The 13,353-nt window shown below is 34.7% G+C and overlaps 1 protein-coding gene across 6 annotated transcripts in view; it reads right to left on the reverse strand.

Moving 5' to 3' along the window:
• NIPBL (NIPBL cohesin loading factor) overlaps window positions 1–13,353 on the reverse strand; it is a 135,030-nt gene that overhangs the window by 73,780 nt on the left and 47,897 nt on the right. For all 6 annotated transcript variants that reach the window (XM_082301578.1, XM_082301579.1, XM_082301576.1 and 3 more), the window contains 3 exons: window positions 12,150–12,298; window positions 10,987–11,147; window positions 7,124–7,217 (listed from right to left, as the gene is read on the reverse strand). In XM_082301578.1, coding sequence (XP_082157704.1) covers window positions 7,124–7,217; window positions 10,987–11,147; window positions 12,150–12,298 — 404 coding nt within the window. The remainder of the gene's footprint in view (window positions 1–7,123; window positions 7,218–10,986; window positions 11,148–12,149; window positions 12,299–13,353) is intronic.

A 13,353-nucleotide genomic window follows, 5' to 3' on the forward strand; every position in this document is an offset into this window, starting at 1 on the left:
CTACAAAAAGACACTGAGGTGCTGGAGTGAGTCTGAAGAAGGGGAACAGAGCTGGAGCACAAGTCCAGTGAGAAGTGGTTGAAGGAGCTGGGGGTGTTTATCCTGGAGAAAAGGAGGCTCAAGGGGAGACCTTATCACTCTCTACAACCACCTGAAAGGATGTCGTGGCTAGGTGGGGATCAGACTATTCTCCCAGACAACTAGAGGAAACAGCCTCAAACTGCACCAGAGGAGGTTCAGGTTGGACCTCAGGAAGAATTTCTTCACTGAAAGGGTGGGTAAGCACTGGAATGGGCTGCCCAGGGAGGTGGTGGAGTCACCATTCCTGGAGGTGTTCAAGAAACAACTGGATGTGGCACTTGATGCTATGGTTTAATTGGCATGATGGTTTTTCATTAAAAGTTGGACCAGATGATCTTGGATATCTTTTTCAACCTTAATGATTCTATGAAAACTACACCCATTATACAGAGAGGATTTTGTCTATTAATTTTGGAATCAGTCTGGAGTATTTCCTATAGGAGAAGTCTGAGAATATGTCTGAGAATAAATACCATTACCAAGACCAGATAACAGAAAAAAAAGTTTTTTTAAAGAACACAGTTATAAAGAGTTTGCTGAACCAGCTGAGATTCCAAGATAGAGAAGGTTTGTTCTACAGAATGCTGTCGATGCAGTAAATAATATACAAATCTTCAGAAAATATCTTTAGGAATGAACCAACTTTCTTATTTTAGAACAGGAAAGTATTTAGGCAACTTTTGAGTCTAAATCTAGGAGAAATTCAGGAGAAAAATAAATCTGACTTTTTGTAGTTGATTTTCCATAGATGGTATCATTAAAAGAACTTTGTGCATTCTCTGTTTATATAGCAGGAATATGTACAACTTCTGAGATAAAAGGAGGTTCTCCCCTGATTCAGGAATGTCATTGTATCATTACTGAACAGCAAATATTGGTACTCAACCAGATAACACCAAACATAACTGAGAAGCAGGTATCATTATAGGAAATGAGAAATGTTTATTCTCTACAGAGAACAAACACAACCATCAACAATACCTCTCTAGTCTTTCAGCAACAGTCATCCAGAGGACCCATGATAACCCTAGGACAGGTTCTCTACATTTCCTAGTTCTTCTATTGATTCCTAGTGGTAGATGGCACCAAGTATGGAATAAGTTTTACCAACTGCTGTAGCAATTTGCAAACACCTTTTTTTCTGTGAGTCTTGACTGGAACCTTATCAAACCCTATATAATCAACTATAAAAAGAATTTGATTGCATTGACAGAGACTTAGCCCTCTTTAAAACGTAAAGTTTTGAATCCACTTCTGGTTTGTTTACCCTGGCTATACCTGCTCACTGTGTGTCACTAGCTTGGATAGCAAACAAGGAAGCTTCTGTCCAGGAGACTGCACAGATCACTGACATCTCCATCTTACGGTTTTGTCTGTACTTGCTAATCACATCACAATACTCACAACTTCTTTAAGTATTCATGATACTTCCTCTGATTGTCTCTAATCCTCTTCATGTCACTTGCCTTTCACAGGTGATGCAGCAAAGTCACACCACTGATCACATTCTGTGTCGTGATCCACATGGTTAAAAAGCAATTACTAAGGTTATCAGGAAGTCAGGACTCACACATTTTTCAGAATTTAAAAAAATTATTATCTTTCCACTTGTACAGTAACAACTTCCAAAGGGTCACATGAAACATTATCCTAATATTCCTTTAATTCCCTTGCAGGCAAAGGTTCTTGGGTGCTGATAAAAGCCTTTCACTCATTCTACACCCTGTTTTGCCAGAAGTATCATTTCCTAAGCATGAAAGCTGGAAAGACTGCTAGAGAATAAATGAAGACTAATGTTTAATACTTGGTTCACAGCACATTGGAGAGAAACTTCAAGAATGTTGAAGCACTACACTTTTTGAAATCTATAGGAAAGTGATCTTCCACACTCCTGGAACATGATTTCAGTAAGTACCAAATTGGTGTATAAACCTGGACACAGCATTCCAGACATTTTACTGGACAATCCTTTGGAAAGACACTGTAAGAAATGTGTATGTGCTACATGTGAATTATTAAGACTTCATATATGACTAATTGTACGGTAAGTAAGTTCCTAAGGGCACAAGTTGAAGCAGGAGAAGAGAACCAGAGCACCCTTATTGCATACACAATGACATTTGTCTGGGAAAGCTAGGAACCTTGTGATTATAGAACATGAGGAACACACGATTGCAACAGATTTTAAGAGACTGCAGTTACACTATGTAAATTAAGTGTGTCTGCCTCCCGCCTCCCCCCCCACCCCAATAACATGATCTTATTTATCACCTTCACATAAAAGGAAAGTTTTCATGAAAATGGGATCAGACAAATTCACTCTGGAACTCCAGCTAAACAAGTCTCAAAATTGGTAATAATGACTTTCAGAATTTGCACCTCCAGTAGACTCAAAAAGAGAAGAACAGTTCCTTCAAAAGGACGGTAAAGGCCTACCCAGAGTATAACACATAGTCTGTATGATTTAAGTATATACTAGAATAATTTTTCTGTAAGAACTGAGATACGGAAGAAGTCCAAAATTAATTCATTAAGAATAACTATAATCAAATCTTGAAGAGAACTGAGTACCATATCTGGATTTTAGCATGGCTTTCTATATAGCTTCTCATAATAATTTCACTAACAATCTGAAGAGTGTTAATCTAGTGTAATCTAGACAAAAATATGTTGATTATTGTAAACTGTACTGTAAAGCTATGTTCACACAAATTCAATTTTTCTTAATAAAAATGGATGAAGTGAGTATATGTGAACAAGTGCAGCTTTTCAGAGCACTGTCATAACAATAACAGTTTAAAATATTTGGCATTAATACTTTCTCATGTAACAGATTTAGAGACTATTTTATTAATCTAAACATCATTACTGCTTTTGGTTTCAAGTCTTTGAGAGGACAACTTTTAAAAATAGAATCTAAAGCTTTCTTGACTAATTCGAGTAACTTTCTGAAACAAAACAATTTCAGTGAAAAGAAGTACAAACTTCTTATAATTGCAAAACAATAAGAGGAAGATAGATAAGCTCTATAGAAAGACAGTAGAATGTTTAAAACAATTTGCAATATAAATCTAAGTTACCAGCAAAGAGCAGCTATACTGTCATATACAACAGTAGTATCACAAAGCAGCCTCCACTACTTTACTGACTGCTCATCCTTCTAAGTCTTCAAATAGATATGTATCTGTGTCTTAGGACAGTAGAACATCAAGACATATGTAGACCAACTAGAAGTCAGTTAAAAACATCAAAGACAATTAGAAGCTCAGAAATGATGACTTATGTAAAGGTAATAGAAACGGTGCTGTTCAGTTTGTAGATTAGATTAGTGTAAAACATGATAATGCGCTTTGATATGTAAATGTCTGCTATAAAAAAAAAGAATGTGACCTGTTTTTCTTTGCCCACTGGAAATAAGTCAAGAAGCATCATGACTAACTGCAACAAAAATGGTACAGGTTAAGCGTTAGGAGCTTTCGAACACTAAGAATTTGAATAACTTGCACGGCAAAAAGAAAGAAACTGTTACCGACATTTTAAAGAAACTGTTACCGACATTTTAAAGAAACTGTTACCGACATTTTAAAATACATCGAAGTTACTGAGAACGATACTGTTACAGCTCAGCCAACATGAGTGTAAGAAGACGGCAAGTCCTCAAGGCCTTTCCTGCCTCTCAAAAATCCTACAATCTTCCTCTGGAAAACTCCCAAAATTTTGCACTACAGAAAATGTTACTTATTTTGATTAGCAGACAATGTTGACACTTATTTTCAAAGAGCATACCTTAATTTAAAATTCAAACGTAAAGGGATATCCTATGAGACAGATAAAGAACATACATTTGAAAAGTTTTTAGGGACAGACTGCATTCACTTTCCACGCCCTCTTCCAATAGTTTTCAGGGAAGAGTCCCTCCACTCTACCCAGAGTTTGAAATGCCTCGGGAAAAACCCAGCTTTGGCTGTTCTACCTGTGAATGGCTGTATTCAGAAGCCTCCTTGCATAAAAATTAAGACTTGAAGGAATAAACAAGAATGAATTTTTATTTTTGGTACTATCAGAAAAAAAATCCTAGAATAAATTTCTTCTGCCTTTCTTTTGAAGGAGAGAAGGGAAGATGATATTTTTGCTTCACAAGTACCTTTGAGAGCACTGAAGTCTGCACTACAGATTTGAGAGGATTCCTAATTCTCCTGGTTATCCACCCTATATTCAGAGACCAAGTGTACTGGAATCTGCCTGAAGGAGTTCTGTGAAGCTCTAAGAAAATAGAAATGACCTTTCCAAATTATTCAGAAAATAATCAAATACTCATTAACAATTTCTAGAGGGAATACAACTTATTTGTGGAAAAAAGTGCCGAATTACATAATTTCATAAGAATTGTTGCTAGTCCTTACAGATGCTTTCCTTTAGGAAACTACATGGAAACAGGACTGTAAATGATATGAACATGCCTCTTTGTAAGCAACAGACTAAAAACATTGTGGAAGGCTTTCCTTTATACAAATCTTCAGAAGTTTCCTCAAGAAAAAATTAAGAATTAAAATAACAAGTGAGGTTCCACAGCAGTAGGAAAGTAGAACAAACGGATAAAATACTGTGACAAGTAATCAATCTTCAGTAATGGAATCCAGCGAATATTACGAGGTCAACAAAAGGAAAACACTCCATGATACTCCATACTCTATTCACAGAATGAGTTTTTAAAAAGTGGATGTGGCAACAGATGACAGCATGAAAATAGAGCCATTATGATGTTTCCATAGCTAAAACAAAAAAATTTATACTAAAAACATAGGAAAAAGACCAGCCTAGACCTTTGGGATTAAACTTCAGGTATTCTTGTACCTTTACTGAAGCAGAAGTGAAGCAAAGATAGTGAAATTGTACTCCACTGATTAAGCGAATAACCACCCGAAACACAAATGTTATGTCCTCCCATCTCTCAAATATTTGCCTGTGTTGCAAACAAAACTTCTCCCACATTCAGATTCTGTCAAATAGACAGCTACATTCAGTGTGAAGGTAATTCAAGACTGTGCAGTCATGTTCTCCATGTCTCCAGAAGTCCTGTAACCTTCAGCAAATGCCTCAAATGTCTGTGTCATATAAGAAAGCTCAGACATTACAACAACCTTCCTGAGATCTCTCTCTGATTGGTTATGCCTAGTGCCATTCTTTTTGTCCTTACAGACAAATGATAAGTATTTTGCTAATTTTCTTTATTAAGGTTTGTGGCCTGCCAACCAAACTTTCAGGGTTTAAGAAGAGGGCAACAAAAAAGTTCAGCATAGATACTTTTCTTGTTGTATTCATCCCAACTTTAATTACAAAACATAGGCGAAAAATTCCCTGGAGGGGATCCCACGTTCTTAATAACACTGCAATTATTTACACCTCTTCCATACATTTCTAAAATACTAGATGCAGCATCAAGAACTTGTTCTCCCAATCAGGGTTCATTAATATCTTAAAAAGGGCAAAATGCTAACACCATTAGCAGTGGTATTTCAGTCGTGCAATTTATCAAAGGGAAAAGTAAAGCTAACACAGAGATAAATAAATCGGAAAGCTCCTCTTGCATTTTCTCAGTCCCTTTAATGCTGAAATATTACCATCTGAACTATGCAATCAGATTGTTTTCAGAAATAATCTGAAAAGGTATCCCTTCAAAACTGGGTTCTGAGACAGCCAACTGAAATAGCAGCAACTTTAACCAAAAAAATAATTTTAATATTGTCTGGCTGAGTGGTAATCTGAGTGGACTAATTTAGATCCACAACCTTGTTAAACCTGTAAGTTTGACAAGGAGTGGAAAAATAACCACATTTACATAAGTCTTACAAGAAGTCCTTTAGCACAAGACCTCCTGAAATACTGAAGCTGCTGGCATCCTATACACATACTTCTCCCTTGCCACCTGAACCATAGGATAATTCAGTTAGGAAGAGACCTCAGGAGATGTTTAGTTCATCCTCACGCTCAAAGCAGAGTGAGGCAAGGACAGATTATGCCAGGTTTTATCCAACCTGATCCTGAAAACCTCAAGGATAGAAGATTCACATATTCTATGGGGATCCTTTTCCACTGCTTGACTGTCTTAATAGTGAAAAAGTTTTCCCTTCGACCTAGTTAGAACCTCCTAAAATTTAAATCTATTGTGTTTCATCCTTCTTCCACAACAATGAAACGACTGACTTAGATCTTCCTGATAATCTCCTCATAGGCATGGAAAGGCTCCCCTGAGGTCGACCCCTGTCAAACATCCTCTTATCCAGGCTGCATAATACCATCACCTTTTCTGTAATCTCCCCCATCTTCTGTTCTCCTTCTCTACCTAAACTGATCACCTAATAAGACTTATATTTTTGTTTCAGTTGTATAGAGAAGAAAGCACTGTTTCATCTTTCAATTATTGTCCTGTAAATATATAATCACTAAAAAAAATTAACAAGAATATGTCCCAACCCCTACCTTACTAAGTGGATTTTAGTATAAAGAATTATTTTGAGCAGATTTTTTTCTCTTTCCTCTCAACTGACAGACAGTTCACCCTATTCCTCTCCAGAGCTAAGGTTTCCAGACTTCATTCATGCTACGTGTATTGAGCTCATTTATTTTCATGTTTTTAGAATTTCATTATTGTAATTATGACAAATATTGCATGTTAAAACACTTGAGCTGGTTAAGGATTCAATACTCGTAATGCTGCCTTTAAAACTTTTCTTATGTAGAGCAACTGAGTTCTTATAAAGAATTTAATCATCAGATTGGAAAGGATTTTAAATCCTTCTGTCCTCCATAAATTTGAGTTTTATTTTGAAAGATGATTACTCAATTTTCAGACCATCAGAAATTTCTTCTGGATCAGGGCTCAAAATAATTTTGTATCCAAAACATAATGACATAGTCTATTACTATTTACTATATACTATTTAAATACAGAAGTCAGGAGGAAAAACTAAATACCTCTTTAAACTCTCTGTTCTTTAAAATTGGGAAAAATAAATTGACATATATATGACTACTAGACTACCTTTAAGGGCTCCATCACTTCCAGCTGGAGAGCAAACGGACTGTGGTGACCTCAAGGAAAAAGATGCAGCATTCCTTATTGAAGGATCGCCATCCTAAAGTAATAATGATAAAAGAAGTTAACATTATGAACATCAACATCTGTTAAAATAAAAACATAAATTGATAAAATGGATTGGACAAAAAAGCATACAAGAAGTATTAGAAAAATATTTACTTACATTAAAATCTTTGTAATTTAGACTGCTATTAGACTACTATATAAGCAATGGCCCAATCAGCCCTAAGAATCTATAACCAGAATAGGCACACAAAAATAAATCTTTGTACATGTTTTCTAGCTAGACAAGCACTTTTGGGTGTGCACTAAGATTCCACTTAGAACTTTTTGTTGCAGGTACTCATAGTAGAGAAGAGCAGATACATGAATTTATATAACACCATCTGAAAGAAACTGAGTATAAAATGCAGATTTTTAAAACTCCGGTTTTTAACTTAAGATTATCTAGAAAGCCACCTTGCTTTTACAGTTCAACAAAGTAACACTTTGTATCTATATCCTTAGCATACAGAAAGCATGACTGAACAGAATCTCTAGCAGTCCCATTACAGCAGCTGGGTTAGTCTCAAATAAAACACAGCTGGAGTGATATTAGCTTGTAAGTGTTAAACAGGAAACAACTCAATGGCAATATGAAGCACTTCCCCAAATGCTCCAAAGCAATTAATAATTTCAGACAAACTTTTTCATAATATAATACTAATTGCAATGTAATTATGTCCATGCTCTATTTTTAGCAACGTAAATGTTTATTTTTTACCCCCACACTATCCTTACATGAAATATGAAACTCACTATTCCAATTTCCGTTCAGAGTTTTACATGGGTTTTTACAATGCTTCCGTGAAGCCCTCTGCTGGTCACGACTACTAGCTCAGGAAATGCCCTAACTAAAATTTCAATTTTCCCACTTCAACTACTGTTTTTAATACAGCATCTCTGAGAATGTTTGGGGAAAGGAAAAACAAACAAATTCTGTACCTTTGAAAAGAAGATTTCTATAATTATAAACAAATTCTAAAAATGTCATTCTTCCAAAAAGTACAGCCATACAAACAAAGGAAGCCTCCAAATAAGTTCTACGGTTATTTCATGTTTCCTAATTAAACTGGTTATTTCCATACCTAACATTACAATGTGGCCCCTGTTGAGGTATCTGGATACAGGCAATATTTTCACACAGCCTTTTCTTTCCTTCTTTTTCATCTGAATTATCTGTCTGACAAATACTTTTTAACCTTTTGACCAATACCAACCCAATTAACAGAATATTAGAAGGTTTAATTGTAATTATGTTTTTACATGTCTGCATGAACAAAATCTGCATCCAGTAGTGAGATAGAAAGCTAATTTGGTATTTCAAGGAGATAGAAGCCTGTATAGATGCACAACTACACAGCCCCTCTGACGATGGCCAAACAGCCAATTTCCACATGTGTAGCTGTAGACTGGGCCATTTACAGACTATGCCTTGTTAAGGGGTAGATGACACTGCTAAGGGAAAAGAAGAGAGTTTGAAGTTTATGGTCTTAAGGTGATTGCAACTCAAAGAACACAAATCCATAAGAAATCAGATTTCACCGGTTTCACCACCTATAGGCACTTATCACACAGTTACATTTGATTTTTTTCTTTACATTCACTGCGCAATAAACCTAAAACTTACACTTATTAATTACACTTATTTTTGCAAGAGTGTTTGCAAAAAGAGCTGTTGCCTTGTGAGGAAATTCTCATGGGCAAAGGAGTGTAATAGCACAATAAAATGAACTGCATATTAAAAGTCTATGATATTATTTTACGTGAAACTGAATTGATATAATACTGAGTTACTCATTTAGCTACCACACTGAAATTATGGAACTGATTTTTTTTTCCCAAATGGACTTTTCTTTGACTTGTAATAAATGTGAAAAAACACCCCAAAATATTGAAAAATAAGCTTAGGAACTTCTTATCAGGTATGTTTTATTAGGTCAGGGGAGGACCTTTAACCATGATTTTCAAAGACACAGGCAAAGACAACTTTTACTAAATTTACTAAACAGACTAACTAGGTATATGACATTTTGGGTAGAGATGTCATTCCTACCGAAGCTGACAAATTTTCAGAAATGTGCGTTTACACTTTGTTGGTTTGGAGCTTCACCAAATTATATTCTAGGAATGCTCTCAAATTCACAAAAAAAATTGTCCTTACATTGAGTGAATGTGTATTGACTCTTTAAGGGTATCCTTGCTGATTTTGTATTTCAGAGATACACAATGTTCCGTTAACTACCAGCATTTTTAAAGGAATAAAATCCTGAAATGTAAGTTTTAGAAATTATGCTAAAACAATTTAAGTTCTTGAGTCTTATGATTCTTAAAATACTCATTCATAAAGATCTTTTCCAAAGTAGAAAAGGCTGCAAAATTATGATTATTATTCATACATAGATGCAAAACTTTAATCCAAATTCTTCAAATTGTTTTCTGCATGATAGTTTCTAAGATCAGCATTTAAAGGTTTCATATCTTAGTTTTCATGAATTAGGATGTGGTTGCATTGCTTGGATCACAAAATTAGGGATGAACATTTTAACATGCTTATTCATTAAAAATACGAAATAAGTTATCCTAATACAAAAGTTTTCAAAAAAGCATGTTTTAACTGTTAACTAAATTCTGCTAATTGTCTTTTCAAAACCAAGATTCCCTTGATAGTGCCCATTTAATATAGTTGGAGGGATATCTGTACATCTAAAGCAAAGAATATTTTCCTACTTAAAGGAATTTGCAACACTGAAGCAGAGACAGAAAAACATCTGATGACTGTGTATTATGACAGGTTCTTTCATTACAACACTCTCTCATTTGAGATAGTACTTCTTAGCAAGTATTTTTAACCACCGTAATTGTTATACTTAAGAGAAAAGCAAGATGAATAATAAACCCAGTAACTCTTTTTGAGTTCTACTGTATTAATCCCTATAGAGGATTTAAGGAGTCTGGTGTTTCTGTAAGCCAAATAAAACATGCACACAGCCACACAAAAGATAGAGGCCTGCTTCCTGCTTCTTAAGGGGTTTAGATGAAAAAATAAACTGAAACTTAAGGACTCTCTGTTTATGATCTGTAAACAGATTGCACACCAAACTTGCAAAGAACAATTTTGACCAGTTTTATTCACAGAATGGGATGCTTACGAAGAAAATGAATCAGCAGCTCAAAAAGAAAGTGGGAGAAAGATGTGAGGCCTTTTTCCTTTAGATTCAGGATTTCAGAAGGAATTTCTCCCATATGAAACAAATTCACTAAGGGAAAACATCCTCAAAAGAAACTAGGCCATAAAAGCATGTAAGAGACCATTAAGAAAAAAATCTCTATTGCCTTTGACACCACTAGTATATTATCCAGTAGTTTGGTCAATTATGTCAAATCAAATTGACAGTTGCATAGATTGCCAGAGACGTAAGATAACTACACACCTACTTAGAACCTAGATTGTTTGCATTAACATATTGCTACAGTATTTCTAGAGAAGCTCTACCATATCTTTAAAATTAACTCACTATGCAATTATGTGAAGTTTTTTTCTTGTCCTAATTTCATCAGAATTAATGTTACAAACAGTTCCAAAAGAAAGAGTGATTTAGAAAAAATTTAACTGCACATGTAAAAGTTGCATTGTTGAGTCTACACATCTGAAATTGAAATCTATCTTCAATGGTTTTATCCATCAACAACATCATAAAATATCTGACTTGTAAGGCAGTTAAACACATACTTGCTTTATCATAGGAAACAGATTTTTAACATACATCACTACTGAGTCTGTGCACCATCTGTAGGTAGTCTTCATTTGAGCCATGTCTAGAATTATCAGCATGATGATTAGCTGAACTTCCAGACAACTGACTTGAAACTTTATTTTCATGGAGATTCCTCATCCCAGCTGTGACAATGGGACTGGATACAGAAGCTGAAATATAAAAAAAGTAAGTAACTGTACTGATACACTCACAAGTCATGAATTTGAAAAGCTTCAGAGAAAACACCCTAACAGTGGATATTAAAAAGTTGGATGCAAGAAGCCTGGAGTCTGAACAAGAATCCAACTTGCTACAAATACCTTGATAAAAAATAGATTATCTAAGATTTTTCAAATGGATTTAAAATCTTAATTCCATGTACAAATTAGCCAAATTTCTTTCCATATTTGTTCTAATTACAGTATCTTCCTTACTGATTACAGAAAACTTTGTTTACTTCTATATAATTTGAATTCACTACCTTAGTAGCTTTCAATGAGACATACAACATTACATATAAAACAGCTGTATATATATTCTAAGCACAATGTTAAACTTCAAGAAAAAATTGTTTAAAAGAATCCAATAGAATTCTACCTACCAACATAGAAATGCCCTAGATACCTTAATACTCTTCATGGGTTCAAGATTGTTTTTAGACAAAGGAAGAACAAAGAAATCCATTCGTTCTGAAGGTCATCTTTGCCAGTCACTGCATACCTTCAGCATAATTTAAGCCAATTAAGAATTAATCTGACACTAAAAAAGGCCAGTAAGGCTAAAGAATCTTCCAGCAAAACTTAACTTTTCCTTGGCAGAAATGAGATTTTCCCTAGTACATGTAAGTGATGCTCACAGCTAACAAATGTAACTTTCGGGTTGTTCAGATTTTTTTTATTGTCATATATACAGGACAGCAATGCAAACTGGATGCAAATAGAGGAGCATTGCAACATGAATGTGTTTTACCTTTTCTTCTTCTATTTAATCTTTTAGAAACAAAGTAGATACTACCACTCTTTACAGCCAGAAAAGCAAAGATTAAATACACCCGCCTCAAACATCTGCATTAAGCATGTAACTCCTTCAAAGAAATTAGAAACCGATGAAACATGCACATGAAAGTAAAGTTGACATGAAATAGGAGAATAAAATAAACATCACAGACTTACCTTGCATTTGAGGATGAGCTGTATAACTTGGAGGATGTGAATACGGCATGTAGCCTGCAGGGCTTTGAGGAGCATATGGACTAGGCACTGGACTGTTCTGTTGTGCCAAAAATCTGCTACCAGAGCTTGTCTGTGGTGGCACAAACCGGCTAAAAAGGAAACAAAATTGAAAAAATGTTTTTAAAAGTTGAACTAGAAAATGTAGACAAATTCATTATTTCTTTTGGAAATTATACCTTCAGAACATGACAATTTATTTAAGATAAAAAAAGCCCACAGTCAAGAACTTCCTTCAAAAGCAGTATTTTAAGCTGCCTATACTTTCCTAACTGCAAATACTACTTAAGAGTCAGAAGATAATAAAAAGCATTCATAGGACCCTCCACCTAGGAAAAGAAAACAATGACACCAGTATGTATGGAAATTAGATCTGCAATTTCCAGAAGTTAATCTCAGAAATTTGAATGAAAGTGACAGCAATTTAATCGACAACTCAGTCACTAGGATTAACAAGGAGCCATTTACTCATTCTTTACTTTCCAGTAAGATTTCAAGTAACTCCATCTAACAGAACTACACTGTCAAGATACAGGAATGTGATAGGCAGTTAGGTAGGACCCGACCCGAGTCCACTGAATACAACTTTCTCTTTCACTGGCTTTATCTCAGATTCACTCTACAGAGAGGAAGCCATAAAAATAACATTGACTTGTAACAGTACATTATTACTTACATTCTTATATGAGCTTCTCAGAATTAAAATAACCAAATAAATACATGAGAAAGTATGTTTCATATTTTCATAACCCTTAGTTCTAAATAAGAACTCCATGAAGCTAAGCTTCCATAGAAAGAAACAGCAAGTTTCTTAACTTAACACAAGAATTTTGCAAGGATTTCAAGAAAACTTTGTACTATTCATTGTAATATTCACAATCTTTTGAGATATCTATATATCTTTTTAAAATATCTTATTAAGATATTTAGATATCTAAATATCTTAATATCTAAAAATCTTTTTAGATATCCCTTTTAGATATAAAAGTTAAGAAGTGTACTGGTTGTTGTGAAGATATGGAACACTTCATTTGCCAAGCAGTTACAGTTACAGTAACTTGAAGTGAAACCTGAAATCAGTTTATTTTAATAATGATATCTAATAACTGAAGATGGGATCTTTTAAAGCCCAGTACCTGGGTTGAAA

Source organism: Coloeus monedula (assembly GCF_965178545.1).
Source record: "Coloeus monedula genome assembly, chromosome: Z".
NCBI lineage: Eukaryota > Metazoa > Chordata > Aves > Passeriformes > Corvidae > Coloeus > Coloeus monedula.